Source organism: Amblyomma mixtum, chromosome 7 (genome assembly GCF_055824585.1).
Source record: "Amblyomma mixtum isolate Tamu chromosome 7, ASM5582458v1, whole genome shotgun sequence".
Taxonomy (NCBI): domain Eukaryota; kingdom Metazoa; phylum Arthropoda; class Arachnida; order Ixodida; family Ixodidae; genus Amblyomma; species Amblyomma mixtum.
Genome location: NC_143018.1, coordinates 39,713,518 through 39,732,030, shown reverse-complemented (window position 1 = coordinate 39,732,030; position 18,513 = coordinate 39,713,518). Strand labels below are relative to the sequence as shown.

The following is an 18,513-nucleotide window of genomic DNA, read 5'->3' as shown; positions in this document are numbered from 1 at the left end:
TTCGGTGACTCAACTGGCTCATCATTGCAAACTACTCCCAAAACTAGGTTTGAATGGATCGGTGTCTCTATATAGAACGCTTGCGCCTGTTCTGTCTAAACGGGCACAGAATATAAAATTTTATTGACGTTATACAAATCAGTAATAATGTTAAGAGTATCCGCGTAAGCTCGCGACACTCTGTTCAGAGATCATTAACATTAGCTCAGTGAGACAGTGAAGTAAAACTTCACTGTCAAAACTTATCACAGAAAGTTACCAGCATTCTGTTCTTGTTTGTGGGTTGAAACTGCTGTCTATGCGAAGATGTCCACAAAAAATGTCCGCGCAAAAACCGTGAGCCACGACATCCGGTAAAGAAAGCGGACAAGTATTGTTTATCAACGCTCACGTTATGGACCTTCCTCACCATTTGGTTTCGTTCGCTCTTTGTGCGCCATCGTAAAAACGAATATCAAACAACTAGCTCAGCTTGCATTTTAACTTCAGGGGTCTTGAAATAGTTGACAAAGACCGTTAACGAAGTTCTGAATACCAGTAATCAATCCTCCTCCGCAAACCAAACTGCACGCTGGTGAGAGCACCTATCATATATGGCAGATTCTAGATGAGCCTGATGCTCCTAGCGACACGTTTTATTGCGCAACCTTTGAGTCTCTAAACAGCATTAACCACCATAGTTTCAGTTCCACCCTGATATACGTGGTGTTTAAAAACTCGCCTATTATAGGGGACCTCGGGACTACGTGACAAAAATTCTTTGAAGGCAACTAAATTCCCGGTTAGATTGAGAAGGTCATTTTCATGTCGTACAACTATCTGAGAAGCTGTAGGGCACAATTTGTTTTATTTTTGTACAACTCTCTTATCTAACATAACAAAACAAGGTTTGAGAGCACTCTAGGGAAGGCGCTTTTAGCCAGTAAGACAATGTAGCATAATAATATAGCTAAGAAGGCAGAAAGTATAGGCAGTCATACCCAACAAACCTCGACAACAGCATTCTTCAACGGGAACGAGTTATGAACATAATTTTCTAATATATTCTAAGATTGCACAATGGCAATTTATATATCAACAGATTTCCCGTGAGCTGATTTGCATTTTTTGCTATTAATGTTTTCTTCTCGTCAAAAATGTTCCAGATTGTGTTTCTATAGCAGCCAAATGCTCTTTGCTAATGATGGAAAAACTTTAAAGGGAAGATTTCGCTACGCTTCGGAAGAATGGACCTTCAATATTTTCATAACAGTAGCATTATTCAAAATTTTTGTACAGGAATTCAGGACATGGAAGTCTCGTGACTTGTGTTCCGTTTATCTAGAAATTCTGCACTCAAAAATGATAAATTATTTGCTTCTCCTAAAATCTGATGTTCTGTACCGTCATTTTGTGCATGAATAAGTTATTGCTCGAAAGAACACACATGCTTGTCTTACCATTATGCGCCCAGCACAGAGCACATATGGTGGTTATTGAACCTTCTCATTGGCCTTCAAAGAATGTTAATGAGATATGTCGACGCAGTCGTTAAGCTGAAAGTAACTACAATCACTCTTAGTTCGTATTAAACTGGACAAACTGTGGTTACTAATTTGGGCTCTCCGTCCTTGTCCAATGCTCTGGCTCATTCCCAATTTGCACTGGTCGTTGACACATACCTCTCCGTTGGTTCTTGCAGCATGAGGCTCCCTACTACGTCCTTCACAGCGTTGGCTAAATCGAGGCATCTTCCTCGGCCAAGCAGTCTTTGAATGCACTTCAACAAAGTTTGGTGTCTTCATATGCGACGGTAGCTGATATCACTTCGGCTACTCAAATCAATAGGTTCGGGAGCATCGACCCTCCTTCGAGATTATTACTATCGCTTGGATCCGTTACGCAAAAGCCTAAACATCGATCCATAAGACATATCAAACGAAGACAGAGTGCGAATAGACTCGAGCGAGTCCTTGCTCGCACCATATCAACGGAGTGATTGAGACATCCTCTGTCTATCAGAAAGAGGATTTTCTACTCAATAATGAATACCGGATGTCAGCCGCACTTCAACTTTACTTCAGCAACTCCCCAGTCGGCTGGCGTCGTCTCAGGCTGTATTGCGCCGCCTCTTGTGAACGCTCTTTGGGAGGCATTGAAATCTGAAGAAATTAATCCTTTAGAGAGATAGTTTCGTGAAGACGTGGTATGTCACAATCAATGTATAAGACAGGAGCGCTGACTCGAACCCGCCGCATTATGTTCAACTCGTGCGAATAATGCCACGCTGACCTCACTAGCTCAGTGTATGCCTTTACTTCCCCATTCGCTCCCTTTCTCTCCCCCATGCGTCTTTGTGCATGTTCTGTTTTTTTCCTTCCTTTTAGGCTAACATAACGAATTATTCATAGCCTTCGCATACCACTGAGGAAGGCGAGATCAAGAATTGAATATGCATAATTGTGTCAATGCTACCTAAACTGCATAAAGCAAAAATTTGTTTGGGCAGTAGAATACAAGTGGAACGTTCCAGTCCCCTCATGGCACGCGCGACCCCATAATCTGCTAATGTTCACCATGCGCCGAAAACTGAATGCACAGAAAGCTAACATTCCCAGGAAAAGTCTAGTGCTTCTGAAGCTGTCTCTAATGACGTGAGCTTTTATATAGCAAACTTTTAGGGTTACAGATGAAAAAAGTGGTGTCCTACACAGTGCATAGGTTCGTTAATCTGACTCGTTTCGTACTACACCCCAGAGATTTAACACAACAATGGCATAGTGGGCCAACACAAGTTGGATGCCCCTCCCATTATTTCTCTCGTTCATGTCCACCGCTTCCTCTCCCATTCAAAGGATTGACTATCCACTGCCTCAGAGATGCCTCCATATCGACTGTATGCTTTGTTACACCGTGGTAAGGCGGCGCGCCAGCGCTGTAGCGCCTCCAAAGGCTTTCGGCGCGTTCTCGAGAGATGGCGCTGACGAGCCGTCTTTGTAGCTCCCCATTTCCCATTCGGTCGCTCCCTATGTCACTCCGCTTTCCGTGGTTCGTTCCTACGGCGCGCTCGCTTCCCCATTCGCGTTTCGGACGCTCAGGCCGCTAGGGTACTTAGGCAGTGCGCGTGCGAGTGAACTCGGTCCATGTTTCAACTCTAACTTTCCCTCCGCGCCCTTGTGAGCGCTTGAAAACCTGTTTCTAGCTAAGTGTTTTAAGCTCGAGGACATCACTCTGCGTCGCTCTTTGGATTGCTTTTGCAGCGAATTCCTTGTGGATTACAAAGAAATGAAGTTTAAAGCCACACTGCTGGAGTCTTTTTCAGTGCGATTTTTGGTGATTTTCATGGGAATTTGGCTTTCGAAGACAACCGGGAATAACTGCAATGAGCAAGACCAACATAAAGGTACCGAAATGAAACGCGCAGTATTAAATAATTGTTCATTGTTCATAGCATATTTTATCTCAAGTATTTTTATTGCTTTTGAGGAAAGAATTGTTAGATATCAGAAATAATGAGGAAAAATATCGGTCATATTCCTTCGTTCAACTTTTCATTTGTTGGCCGCATCAAGTTATGAATTACTCAAGAGTGTATATGCAGTGTAGATTCACGCTCGCCACAAGGAAACTACTACTTTCGCTTAGCATAGTTCCTTTAGCGTTCGCTGATAGAAAAAGTTTTTAAATTGCACGCACGACTTGCTTTTTTTTGTGTGGGGAAATGAAGATGCGCATGATGTTCACTTGTCTGTGTGTCCTATGAGACGACCGCTATTTTAAATGTTTCCTGTTCAGAAGCACTCTAATTAAAAGAAGTGTAGAGATAGTGGCTAACGTTACCAGGAAACAAATTTTGCGGCAGATGGATAGAGCTCACCAAGCAGATTAATGTATTCTTTTTTTTTTGATCAAACAATCGCTTTTGGTTGGGTCCCACATTCATAGTGTTCTATATTAGTTTCTAAAAGAATCGGGTTTTTCTGCTCGGTGTTATGACCAAAATAATATTGTTCTCCTTTCCCTTGCAGTGATATGGTGATCGTACCGAAATTCTCCAGATGTCTTGTCTGGAACTTCAGGGATTCTCCGATAAGAATGTAGTCCCACTTTCACTAAATTCGAAGTTAAGTTGAACAGATGTTGAGATTCTGGTTGATATCTTGGTGCTACGCTCTGGGTTCCCTCAATGTGTAAAATAGGCGCAGAAAACTGCTGAAAGGGAGATATCTCATGCTTACATATTGGTGGCCGTGGCGTTTTCATGCTGTCTGTTCTTGTGCCGTTGCAAATGAGATAATTTTAAACCTTATCGGCAGTTTCAGGAAGTTCTTGCACAACTTAAACATAGTAAAGGAACACCGTCACATGAAACAGAATAGGGGTGAGCAAGCAATACAATTCCGAAAACGAATACAATGGGAAAGTTCAGCTTTGCTAACGGATCAAATATGAAAACCGAAGTTAGAAAAAGAATTGAATACGAATCGAAGAGTGAAAAAAACAAATCGAATATAAGTGAAAAATTTTAGGGTAATATGTTGCAAAATGTATAATCATGCAAAACGCCAAAGCACTAGTGGGGACGTCCGGTAGGGTGCTGTCTTTTAGAATGTTGTTGCTAGAGCGCTCGGAAGAAGCCACACCTGTCTCCACTAAAAGGTACGCAAAACGATGTCAGTATTCGATCTGTGACTGCGATGACAAACGTACATGAAAATTATCTGTTTCTAATTGTATCAAAATGAATAAATTGGTGCCATGTCTAAGTAGGTGAAAGGGGCATGTTCGATCAGCCATAGCCTTCGAGATCAGGTGTCACCGCAGGGTTTGCTAAACCAGCCAGGGCCCTTTGGCGGAGCCCAATCACGAAGGCCATGTTTAAGAATTATCAACACCACCACACGAATGGACTGTATCGGTCGCGGCCCCAGTTTTTGAAGCAGTTTTCGAAAAAAACTACGGCATGTCTCAATGGAACTTCGTGCCAATTATTGAAAATTTACTTTAAAAGTTGAGAACAAAATCAATTCGTTTCGAATAATTTATAACATGCACCATCCGATTCCTTTAGCGAATGGACACGTTTAAAGTGCATGCAAACAGCTGAACAATTAAGACAGCCCAAGAAAGGAGCCTACTCATGCGCTGTTTTAATGCTGTGCTGTCTCAGTTGCGCCTCTGTTTATGACCACGCACCATCTCGCCCAACAATCCGTCACACTTAAAGCTAATATTCACTGCATACCCCACGAAGAGTGCCACTGGTTCGCATTGCGACGCCTGAATCACGTGCTCTATATCGCCAAGTCACAGATGCCAAAATCTCAACCGATTTTCCTTCTCGGCGTCCTTGGCCTTCGGCACCATCCACCGATCTTCATTAGTGACCACCGGGTGATCACAAATGGTTTTGGCTATTTTTAGCCTATACTGTTTTAGACCTTAATGACAGCTATTACAAGCTCAAATCACCATGCTCTCGGTAAATTAATGCCCGAGTTGCCGCTGCACTTTTATGTTATCAGCTCATTCTACGCGTATCAAAGAGGAGCGTTCAGTTACGGGGTGTTTCTTTCCACAGGCATGACTTCAGCTGCGCTGTTGCGGCTCGACGTCCTGGAAGGCGAGCAGACATCGCTACCCTGTCCCGTCGACATGGCGCCGCGGCGGGCTCTCTCGGCCGTCTGGTATCAATTCGCCACCACTTACCAGAGCAAACACGAAGACCCCTCGTCTCGGAATTCCAGTGTCCACCGTGAAGCGAAGAAAGCTTACGCACTCGTTGTGCCACCTACGTCCTCCACCCCGGTGCTGGCCGGAAGTGGCGGACTAGTGGACGGCACCCACTGGAAGCAACCGTCATGGTCGGGCAGGGCGTTCTTCTCGCTGCTCAGCGACCCACCAGCGTTACTGCTGAACCGACTGGAACATAACGACACCGGAAGTTACGTGTGCAACGTCACGTACCGGGATGACGACGACAATGCAACTTTTCCCGTGACCGTAACCGAGGCTCGCATTGAGCTGTTCGTCGCAGGTGAGTATCTTTCCGTAATCAGAGAAACCAGCCTAGCCATCGAAAAACGAGATCTGACTTGTTCCATAATGTTTAGATCAATCCTTCAATTCTTCAGTACAGTTCAATTAATCCCTTCATTCAATTCAATTCAATCAATCCTTCAATCGCCCGTGTACTGTGCGATGTCAGTGCACGCTAAAGAACCCAAGGTGGTTGAAATTTCCGGAGCCCTTCACTACGGCATCCCTCATAGCCTGAGTCGCTTTGGGACGTTAAACCCCCCATAAACCAAACCAAACCTTCATGCTCCGATTGCATTAAGTATGTAGTGCGACGACATGCGTTGTCCCACTTAGAGATAACAACGGTTACGGTATTCGAGAGGTCGTGTACAAAGGCGGTTATGGTGCAGAGAGCCAGCACAGCCAAAAAAATGCGAGTGAACAAATCTGGCTACTGGCCGCATTCAACTTTAGGTCTCCCATTATCAGAACAAACCGGTGCGATTTCTTAGCTGCTATGCCATTCGGCTACGGATTCAAAGGTCGCGTTTTCGAATCCTGTCCATGGCGACTGCATTTCGAAGGAGGTGGAATGCAAAACCGCCTGTGTGCTGTGCGATATCAGTGCACGTTCAAGAACCCCAGATGGTCGACATTAATCAAAACCTTTCCAATACGGCGTCCGTCACAGCCTAAGCGCAGCTTTGCGATCACGTTTAACCCCAAGTATCATAGTATCTCTTCATTAGAAATTTAGTACCGACTATCCTTCTTGGCAGCAAGTGTTGTGGTTGCCACAGTGCTCGCGGCGGCATGTGTGTATGATAAACGCGTGCGTTTGTGCAGTGACTTCGTTGCTTGAATGTAGCGGAAGCCAGTCGAAACAATTTGCTCAAACTATAAGCCAAAGGGACCAATTTGCCTTTCAAGCTTTGTGTGAGTCTTCCGTGGAAGCAACAAGGCATTAAACAGAGTAAGTCATTCTTGTTGTCTGTTTCGGAGTTGTGTGATGATCCTGTCATGGTAACTAACGCTAAGAAAACACGGACACAGAAAGAAGGGACAGGACACTGCGTCCTTTCTTTTTATGACATTCTATTTTTTTCTTTCAGTGTCAGTCTCTTTTTAGCGTTAGTTAACATGTCAGAATCCGTAAACCAACTAGCCCATTTAAAAGCATTAGATGCGCGATCATTCGAAATTTCTTTCGTTGAATGTAGCGGACTAACCGTGCAGTAAGAAGCCTTGAAAGTTTACTAAGTACTCGCTGTGAAATCCTGTTTGCGAAAAAGTGCGCAATATCTTTAATGAAACTTTTCTCTCAGTTGGACACTGCTTAATCACAGTACAGAATTCATTAATCAAAGCGAAGTTTTGAAGAAATGAATTTTTTTGTTGTCGGATTTTCTTCCTCTTCGATTACTGCAACCTATCCATTCATTTCCCTGCTTATACTCGGCTGCTGTCGGAAGGATGAAAGGGCCATGTCTGAAATTAGAGGCCCGCCGCCTGCTTTCTTCCGACAAACAAAAGTGGACGCCGAGTGTTGGGAATCTCTCAGGAAGAGTAATTTTTTTCCAGCTGTTGTAGTGAAGACTCCGTCCTCACTTTTCTTCCTTCTTGGCGTGTTTTTCTTCGGCCCTCTTTCTGAGGGGCACAAGTAGCTATGCTGTGCTCGGCTCTAATGAAATTATATCTATCTCTATCTATATATCTATATCTATCGATATCTATATAGATACAGTCTAACATTTCCTGCCCATATATATATACCACAGTAAGATAAACGTACTTGGTTGCTAGAGGTAAGATGCGAAATTGAGAAACGCTTCATTTAGACGTTTCGGACAGAGCCTGTCCTTTTTCAAAGGACAGGCTCTGTCCGAAACGTCTAAATGAAGCGTTTCTCGAAGCGAATATATATATATATATATATGCGCGTGTGTGTGTGTCCTGCACTAGAGTGCGCTCAGACCACATGCGACAATCAATTATGCAAATTTTTCACAGGTGGTCGCGAATGATGGCACGTTCCGCTAAGCCAATGCCTGGACTAGGCTTAGTTATTGAAACTGGGTGAAACAAGCTACCCTTAACTAACAACATTTTCTGCCCCTAGCCACGTCACGTGCGAACCAAAGTACGCCAAAGTCATAAGTAAATGGATAGGACTGAAGCCAAGTTAAAGTACTATTTTTGCGTACGAAATAAATGTGTGACAAAAGCACAAATCCAATACACAAAACTTATCGTCGTCAAGATTACAGGCATAAATTCCTCGTTAAGTACACCATTTTGGTTTATTCATTTTTGCACTTAAACAAAAGTTTAATTAACCGAAACCTTCATCTTCTTTCTTACCTGTTCTTCAGTGTTTTTGACCAACATTGCTCTTCATCATCATACTATTTTGGGTAATTCGTATTTTCCCAGTGCATTATAATATCAAATGACGAGGTCAATAAGAAACTGCAAAGTTTCCAAAAATTTTTTTCCCTAAAAGAACCTGGTCAGACACAAAACTGTGATAGCAGTTATGGTGATGGTTGTCGTGAAGTTAGGGTAAGAGAGATTATATAAACCGAATCCCATTTTAAATGCAACTTTAAAGCCCGGGACGTCAGCTTGGAAGCCTTCTCTAGAGACATACCGACGCGCGTACGTAAATTACCGTTGCTTTGAGTTTAATCCAGCAAGACATTGCATCATATGTCTGAGGAGCCTAGCGTTCCACCAAGTTGAGAGAGCACGCTTAACTGCCATTGCAGAGGTGCAGCATGGGCCGACATTACTGTGAGATTAAGCGCGACGAGACCTTGCAGTGTTTGTCGCAAGCCCCCTCTCATTATGCCAGTCGTTCTGCGGCTGGTGATGTGCATCTGGTCTATGCCGGAAATAAAAGAAATGCCAAGCACTGTAGTTGTAGATGCGCAGTAGCGCTGCCTTATTCCTGGAGAGATCAGAAAACCCAGTTTTCTTGCCTAAATGTTCCAGCGCTCACTCTTCGTAACTACGCAGCCTTACTTTGCACAGACCTTTACTTTCCAGGGATTTCAAAAAAGGCGAGACGCTTCTCAGACTTGCTTCCACTCCCTTCCCTTACACTAATTCTTAATATGCCATCTGCCATCCATGTCTCATTTTTATTCTGTGCGATGCAAAGATAGTTATATATCGGAAAAAAAACAGAAGATGCAGTCTCTATATATCAACATTATGATAAACTTAGACTCGCCGTTGGGACCAAATCCCTGCTGCGAAAATATATATTTGACATCCGGCTGCACGAGCTGATGCACAAGTCTCGCAATAAACTCATGCGCTACGCACCCCCCTCCCCTTCCCCCCCCCCCCCCCCCCCCCCCCCTCCGCGCTTCAGAGCTGGACACTAAAGCTCAGCCTAATCTAGCCTTACACAAGATCCCAATGTAAGCCTGGTAAATGGTAATGCAGAGAGCCGACAGTGTGACCTGGATTTCAGAGCTCAGCGAGGAAGCCTGTTCTCGACGTTTGGCGGTTCCTGTGACTTGAGCCGGATTTAGCTGCTTCGCTTTACTGCGTCTCACACCAGCTGCAGTACTTGGCAGCCGCTTATACTGATCTCTTCTATCTCTATCTACAGATAGCTTGCTCTGTGTTTGCTCTATGGTCAAATTATCTTTTTATTGTTTGTTTCAAACTATCTTTTTACGTTGTTGTTTTTTTAATAAATATTAAGAAATCTTTTCTTCTTCACGCTGAATAGGCCGCCATTTGCAAACCCGTCTTACGACTTTCTTGGCATTCTTTTTTCTGGTACAAAAACAAACTCTGCATATTTGAACACGTACTCGTTATCTGAACGTAGCTGTTCTTTCTATTCGTGCAGAAGATGTTTATAAACAATGCTGAAAAAGGAAATTCCTAACTCATGTGTTATTAATTAATTGATTAATTTATTTATTATTAATTAATTAATTATTAATAATTTATTTATTTATTTATTTCACATTTTCTCACACACCTGCAGGGGATTGTTGAGGACAGTTATTTTTTTGCCATCATCACTCATGCCTTGAAATGAAGCGATCCTTCGAGGCTTCAGATGGGCTCGGGCCCCGCAGCCGCTGATAATTATCGAGTGGATACTGTGTGACCTATGGTCAGGTATCCAAAACTAAAAAATCATTGACAACATCACCGCAGTTAGCCTGTGAAAACCGCTGTTGACGCGGGTACATATTTTTGCATTTTTTTTTCTTTTCTAGTATATACTAATGGCTGCGCTCTGTGTGCAATTAACCTCTTTGTCAATGCGAAGTAGTAATGTGTTTGATTAGGCCAGCTTCAGTTTCTTATCTAAGAACAGCAATATATCCTATTCGGATATCAGTGCCTTTCCCTGATTACACGAGATAGCAGATGCAGTGCATTTATTGTTGATGCTTAATGCATTTTTTATGCTGCATGCACGAAAGAAGGGACAAAAAAAAAGGAAGGAAAAAAAGGAACCCTAATTCATAGAGCAGGAGAGAAGCACGTCATGAGAACGCAGTAAGAGAACTCGCAGAGAACTTGCAGTTTCAGTATTGCTTACGAGACCGCGAATCCTAATGAGTTTAACGTTGAACTAACACTTTTGCTAGCGTTCGCTTTTACGCACTTCCCTCTTGAGAATTTCTCAAAACCCAGAGCGCATAATGTAAATCAGATGATTCCAACTGGACCTGCGAACACACGCATAATTACAAGCCGCGGCCCACAGCGACTCAAGAAAGCAAAAAAAAGAATGCGGACGTGACTCAGGTTAAAAGCTTCCGCTCCTAGGAAGAAAAGTACTTGGTCTAGCATTTAAACCAGTTTAAATAGGTCGATGTTCCGGATTTTTACCCTTTTTCAGTTTCTTTGCGCTCTGTCTCGAGACAGCGGAGGAGGCCACAATCTGTCTTCTTCTTCGGTGTTTGCTCTTGTCTGAGTGCTCGTACAAGTGTCCCAAGCACTCCGCTGATTTATGGTTTCACTTGAACAGCCAGAGAAACGAACCTCGCCTGCTTTCGACATAAACTCGTGTATGCCTGAAAAACGCGGCGGTGTTTCATCTTTTCTTCATCCTTATCGTAAGTAGAGGTCTGGTATATTCCTAGCTAAATTCTCGGCAACGTTGATTTTTTTAAGTCAGGACCGGCTGCGCGGATGCTTTTATTGCTGGCAGTTTCCGGTAAGAGCTGCAGATTAAAAATGGATCATATACACCACCGCTCCTTTTTCAAAAAGAAAGGAAGCTTAATATCATGCGGTCGTGCTTGCAAGCGGAGTACACGAAGCGTTGGACATCCCTAAATCCAGCGTTAGGGGTGGAGGAACACAAGGTCGCTAAGCTAAGTGGTCGAACCGAACGTCGCCGCTAGATGAACGAAGCACATGTTTGGGTGTATCGCAAGCGTAAGCGGGAAGCATCCGACATAACTGCTCCTTTGGTCATGTCCTCACCTCAGGAAACGGGCGTAACGGGTGAGAGAACAAACGCGCGTTAATGACATCCTAGTTGAAATCAAGAGGAAGAAATGGGCTTGGGCAGGGAATGTAATGCGAAGGCAAGATAACCGCTGGTCCTTAAGGGTAACGGAGTGGATTCCAAGAGAAGGCAAACGTAGCAGGGGGCGGCAGAAAGTTAGGTGGGCGGATGAGGTAAAGAAATGTGCAGGATTACGGTGGCCGCAACTGACGAAGGACAGGGTTAATTGGAGAGACATGGGAGAGGCCTTTGCCCTGCAGTGGGCGTAGTCAGTCTGATAATAATGATGATAATGACATTCGACGCTGCCGGCATTGGTTAAACTTGGGCTAACCGATGAAAAGCGGGCTCGTAAAGTCAAACAGCAGCCGGAACGCCAGCATGAAGTTACGTCATCGCTGAATTCTTCGTCTTTTCCAGTCCCTTAGCCTGTGTAGCCTTTTTGTTTTATGTCTCTTGACGGTCTGTGTCACACTTTATCCAGTTTCATTTTGAGCAATTCCTTTGGCCTGTAAATTTTGGACCTATAAGTAGACACTCAGCGAGATAAATTAGTTACGTTCTTTTCGATCTCGTCTAACTCAAGTTTCATCTTTGAATTCATACGAAAGCGCAGCTAAATTATTAATGCGAAGGCATTACTATGGATGGAAAACTTTATTAGTTTGGACCGTGCAAGGTCTCAGGGCCACCGCACAGCCCTCACATTACGCGCATGTGTCCAGGCCACGTAGGGCCATGGCACTGGCACCCCGGTTCCCCCAGCGAAGTTGCGTGTCCGGGCTATGTCAGCGGGGGGTGTCCGCAAAATATGTCGAAAGCAGTTGCGGGCAACTCAGAGAAGGGGTTGATGTGAGGATGTTGCGCAAAAATATTTCGAGATCGGATGAATAGTTAATTATTCGACCCAAAAATGTTCAAAAAGTGGGCGGGGCCAGAGCAAAAGTGGTGCCAAATCTGAAAATGCGGGAAGTGTGAGGGCACGTGACCGGAAGTGTGGGCGGAGCCAACGCGTGGCGCCAAACTTGAAAGTCCGCAGTGAATACTGAGATGAAACGAGAGAAAATGTGCAGTTAATCGAAATCCCATCAATAATTAAAGATTATAAAAGTGTCAAGAGTGAATTAAGGTGAATTAATTGTGAATAAAGGTGCTTTATTAATGAATTAATTTAATAAATGTGAATTACGGTACATTAAAACGAATTAAGGTTTAATTGAGTGCATTAATTGAAAATAATGAGTGAATTAAGGGGAATTACAATCAATTAGTTGTGAATGATGTGAATCAATTAAGGAACCAATTAAAAACAAAAAAGCAACTTGAAATGAGGAGGCGCCATTGCTTTCGCATTGCTCCAATGCGGGTTACCGCAGTGATCTCGAATTTTTTTTCTTATCCTCCGTATCTCTTCTGAAATAACAACAACTAAAGCGCTTTGCGTTTTAAGGTACAAGCAGTTGCCATTAGTTTAGAAATTGGACTTTAGAACGGAATCTTCAAGGGCAAGTAGACTAAGGAGAACTTTTTAACAGGGCGCTGAAATCATTTGCTTAATGGCTACCGTGTACAAGAGAAAGATAACGGACCTCGAGAGGATGTTGCAAAGCACGCGAACTTGGTTCTCCCTCTATTCCAAGTAAAATCATAAAAGAACAATACGCTCGTGGCACTTGCAAGTAAGCGAGGAAGGAACAAACACAGAATAACGCGAGAGGTGGTTTTCTCGTACGCAGTAGCGAGGCAAATCACACAGAAACTAAAAAAAATCTGGAAAATTTGGAAGCATGATCGATTCTCGCTGGTTGAGATACAAGAGCAAACACTTTCCTCCCTAGAAGTGGAACCTTTTACCCAGGCTTAATTTCAATAATCTATGTACTTTTCTTGAGCCACCATATGCTTGTGTTCGTAATTGTGTTAGTGTTGCCCAGTGGAATTTTAGACATCCGCTTTAGGTTCTGCTCTCTAGATCTTAAGCTATTCTCAGTAGTATTCTACGCGCGATTGAAGGCTAAAAAAGGGGTTAGTGCAATGAAAAAAAAAAAACTTTACTTAGCCTCCACGGTCTCGTAAGCGGTGGGAAACGCGAATACAGTAAATTCCCAGTCTGCATGTCTCCGTCGAAATAAGGACAGGTCTCGAAAATTTCAGAGAGACGCTGCGGCGCGTCGCCTTTTTTAGTTCGCTCTGATGCGCCTCTTTCATGCTTCATGCATTAAAGTTCATTTTTCCTTGTTGCTTTTTTTTGTTCATTTTTCTGTGCAAGCAAGATAAAGAGTATGTTTAAGCAAAAAATTTCAAGTTTTCGATCTGCGGACTCTTAAGATAAGGGGAATGCGCTGAAGTGGCAAAGTGATTTATTTTATATTTGTTAAAAGAACTATGCGGATAATTTGAAGCTTGCCTGTACTGATATATTATCACGACCCAATTAAAGAGAGGCTACTTCCAAAGAAACTAAGCTTACGGCACAAGCTAGGAAGCACCAAAAATTTTTAAATATGTACCGGTGCCACTAGCCCTTCTCGCAGGCAAACTACGATGACGTATATGCTTTGTTTTTACTTGCTGATACCTAAGGCTAAGTTACACTCCCATTAATTTAATAATCAATGAATATTTGACCTGGGAGCGTCCATGGGCCTCGTAGAACAGTTCTTATCGGGTAAGCACTAATCGGATGGGCACCAACCCCAAGCAAAATGATTCGTTGTTTTTTTCCGTTGTCTGTTTGCCTAGCACGAGCACCCCGTCCTATGGCACTGCCTAATCTGCCCCGTCCTCTACGCAGCAAAGATTCCTGCTTTCGCACTAATCCAGACAACACTAGCCCTAGTGTTGTCTGCTGTTCCTTCTCGTGTCGTCCTTTTTCTGCGCTAAATTCATCTCACTGAAAAGCCAACTAGCCTAACTTCATGCGCTTAAAAACATTCGTGCTTACGAATTAATTCGATTGCAGTAAACGTTTGCAGTAGTTTTTTCACTGCAAGCCATCATAACATATGAGTTGGAAAATTTCTTTCTTTTTGCAGTCGTCCTTTATCAATATCTTCTGCATTAGTACAGAGATACAGCGTCGAAATAAGCAGACAATTACTTACAGCGCCTAAATAAGCAGAGAATTACGGCCATCTTTTTTGCTCTGTGCTCAAGAGTTTCATGTAAAGCGAGCCCGTGACTGAACTCGTAGGATCTCCAAAGTGTGTTTCGAAACCTAGACCTCAAAATATGGCTATAACTAGCAGGAACCACGATAATTGCGTTTTTTCTCTGGGAAATTTCTGTGTTCAGTGAGATAGGGGCTAAAGAAAACGCTTAAGTCTTCTGTAACTAAGAATACCGTGAAAAACCCTCTAATTTCTTAAATCTGACAACACCAGGCCAACGGTTCGTCCTGATAAGAATACTTTTGAGGTATCTCGGCCAACTAAAGCCTGACACGGAGCAACCACTTCCCAGATAGACTAAAGCAAGCAGAAGAAGACAGTTCGGCCAAGAAGCCTTAATCCTGACACTAGAGAATAAGCAAGAGGTAGGCTCTACCTAATAGGATCCCATGCGCCAAACTTCCGGGAAAGCAGCCTTCACCTGCTGTGCAAAGGAAGGAAAAATTCAATCAGTGCGAAGGATGTACCGACATGATGCTTTCAAGAGCCTCGCTGTTCTATCAGCTGGAGGCTGCTGAAATGACTTCACTACCAGCCTATACAAGCCAAGTGGGTAAACGTGACTTCGGAGGCGTTGAATGCCACATTTCGATGAGATGCAGCAACCTTCTTCAAGCACAAAAATGGGTAAATTTGACGTCAAGTATACAGGTCGAGAAGGCTTTTCCTACCCCGCCACTGATTACAGCGAATAAGTGGAGGCCTGAAGAAGGAAGACCGTAAGAAGAAGGCGAAGGACCAAAGAAATAGCACTGCCATTCACTAGGGATGCCCAACGTACATGAATGCCCACTGAGAGTAAGTTAGCAGCATAGGTTTAAGCAACCTTCTCAAATGAACGTGATTTGTCGGAAGTTAAAGTTTCTCAAGGCACAGAAAAAGAGAGCAAAAAAGCCATGAGCTGAAACGAATCAAGACGGCCTGCGAATTTAAAACAGGAAAAGGGTCCTGGAGAATCCTAAGACCTCCGAAATAAGCCAAGGTATCTTTAAGGCTGTCATAAACATTTCCGCAGTGACACCAGCAGACGATAAGGCTGGGAACTGCTTGGACTATCCTTAAAGGAGTCATCAATATGTAGGCCCTAACACTAGAATGATCTCATGAAAAATTCCCCTTACAGGGACAACTCGAAGTGAAGGCGCCAATTACAACCGCTAAAATTATCACGTACGCGAAGTGCTAATGAACGATGCCGGAAAGTGAGTAGCTAAGAAAACAGCTACGTGGGTCATTACATTAAACACATTGCAACAAAGGTAGGGTCTTCCTGAAACTGAAAGCTCAGATGAATCCTGTCACACTCAACCATCCAGAGACCGTCCTTCGATCCTTCGACCCAGAAAGGAGGAGCAAATCGTCACATTCAACCGACTCTGCGTCACTGAAGAATGAAAACGAAGATATACTTAAAAACGAATAAATACGAGAGCTTCAAATAAGCATACCTTAAGCAAGTTTTATCGAACTGATTGTCATGAGACTGGAATAAGATACAAATCCTACATACCAATTTGAAACGATCATGAAGCATCCCTAAGACAGGCTAAAATACGTTACCCATGTTTTCATTAGAGCAAACCTTTCGTCTGCGCAGCAAGTTAAGCGACATTTTCAACTGCCTAAAAACTCTGCGGAGCTGTCATGTGAACATGTACATACGTCGCACATACAGCCAAGGAACGACACGAGCAACGGGACCACAACGCTCTTTTTGACGCGAAAGTTTCCGTGGTCACGACAACTGATCGTACTACTGCATTTCCTTCAGCGCTGCACGGCATCGTTGAGGGCATTGCGAACAGTAGTACCACCAGTACTGAGGTTAGATGACACCTTCCGATGTAATCAATGCGCTGCTGCAAAACAGCGCATGGCACTGCAGACAGACTGCAGCATTATAATGGCTTCTTCTATTGTTTCTCGCGGGATTGCAACACACTGTATAGAAAAAGGAGGCTTCGGCAACTGTCTAAACCCCGGGCAGCCGTCTGGCCATTAAGCCTTCCACGAAAGATTCCGGGAGCCCATGACGCTAACGATCCTCACTGGTCACATTTCTGCGGACGGCTGATCTTCAGAGGATCAGTGGTTGTGTTTCATTCGGTGCGGAAATCTGGGCTCTATCACATGACTAATTGCCTCGGACAACCATTTCGATAAATTGCCTGACAACCAGCTTGTCCGTTATATGCTTTTCGCCTTTGTCGCAATCGTTTCTTTCCTTTTTTTCAGAGGCCCTATTCCCGGTTCATTGCATTTTCGGCCAGTTGGTCCTTCGAACATGCGCACCTCTGTAGACTGGTGACAGAATCCCAACACTCTTAAATTACATCTCGACAGCTGATCAGAACAGCAAGGGTCAAAACGGGTTGCACATGAATTGTTTGTTTATTGCATGTCACAAGGAACACTTTGCTTATTACGGATTCTCGTTTCCCTAAGCGTAACTTATGACACCAGCGTATTCCGCTTTACTAGCTGTTCATCAGTCGCTTCATAAATGACTGGTGTGGACTACATATTTACTATAATTAAAGGATTGAAAGAGGGGCCATGAAAAGGCTAAGAAAGTACATAGTGCACCAAAAGTTTGAAGAAACTGGCGATATATTTGAAAGAGTGTTCTGCCTGTGCCTTTTTGCGCTATTTGGCCCTGGACATTAATTTAGCCCTGGTCATTTAGTTTTCTATTCTTTTTTTTTCTAATCTTTATCACTGTGCGCGGCTATCTTTTTTTTTTTTTACAAGTAAATTCTCCAAGGTCCTCCAGAAGACGCATGCCGGTCGTCTTTAATGTTTAGTGCCATTCTTGAAGAGCACAAAGCGGAAAGCCCCAGTATTTCGTCCCCATGGCTGTCGCCGCTAAAGTTTAATATTGACACAGCCCGCCAAGTTTTTGCACCTCTTCCACACAAATCAGCGGTAAGATTTGGATTCCCATTAGGTTCTCCACAGGCCTATCTCCTTGCCTGCCAGCCGTTACCGCAACGAGGCCAAACTCTTCGACGCCATGATTGTATCTGATCGGGCCAATATTCTGCGACAACAGCACTCGTTGGCCTCCGGCGGACGCCACATCTTTCTTGAGGAAAGTAGTCTCTACAACTCATATGCAGAGCTGCACGGGATGTGTGCAGGAAAAGTTGTAGGGTTCTGCTGTAGTTTTCAGCGGAAAAAAACTTGCAAGCGGTGCCAGAGTGGTCTGCACAACAGGACGTTTCGTTCGGGTGGGCTCATGAACGGCGTAATGACGACCGCGCTTCGCGTATGGTGCACTGTTCACTGGAGACGAATGGGAGTGTTCTTGGTTCTCCTGAAAATGTAGAGGAGGTAATAACTTTTTTCACAAATGAAAATATTCGTTCTCGTTTTTTTTGTTTGCTCCCCTAACTACTACAACTATCACTTTTACCTTCTATCCCCTAGTGAAAACAAAAGTCTACCAGCGCTTTCCTTTTGACAATTTGAACCCTTAAGTGAAGGGCACAAGGAGCATTCGTGTCCACCTAGATAAGTGAGACAGTTACTGCGCCATTTTCTTTCCTCAAAACCCAATTTTCAGACAATTTTCTTTTTTCATTCCTATTTCAACTGCTGAACAGCAAGCTAAACGAACTTTGCTTTGCGCGAGTGCATTGCAACGCCGGCAGGTCAGCCACCAGAAGGAATCAATTCGTATATCGGCACGCACTCTGTCACTGACGAGCAAAGCAGCAAAGTTTTGCACGTCCCAACTTGAAACTTGCATTGGCACGCTTCTGGCCGATTGACATGCAACGCGCGCTGCTCGTTGTTATGCACTAGAGACATTTCTCACTTTGTCCGTTGCTGCCCGGTGCTACTAAT

The 18,513-nt window shown here is 43.7% G+C and overlaps 1 protein-coding gene across 1 annotated transcript in view; it reads left to right on the top strand.

Annotated features, from left to right (window-relative positions):
- The first annotated feature begins 5,562 nt into the window (after positions 1-5,562).
- The window catches only part of LOC149335750 (basement membrane-specific heparan sulfate proteoglycan core protein-like), a 34,329-nt gene continuing 21,378 nt past the window's right edge, over positions 5,563-18,513 (top strand). Inside the window, exon 1 of the mRNA XM_089552351.1 lies at positions 5,563-6,016. Coding sequence (XP_089408477.1) covers positions 5,563-6,016 — 454 coding nt within the window. The remainder of the gene's footprint in view (positions 6,017-18,513) is intronic.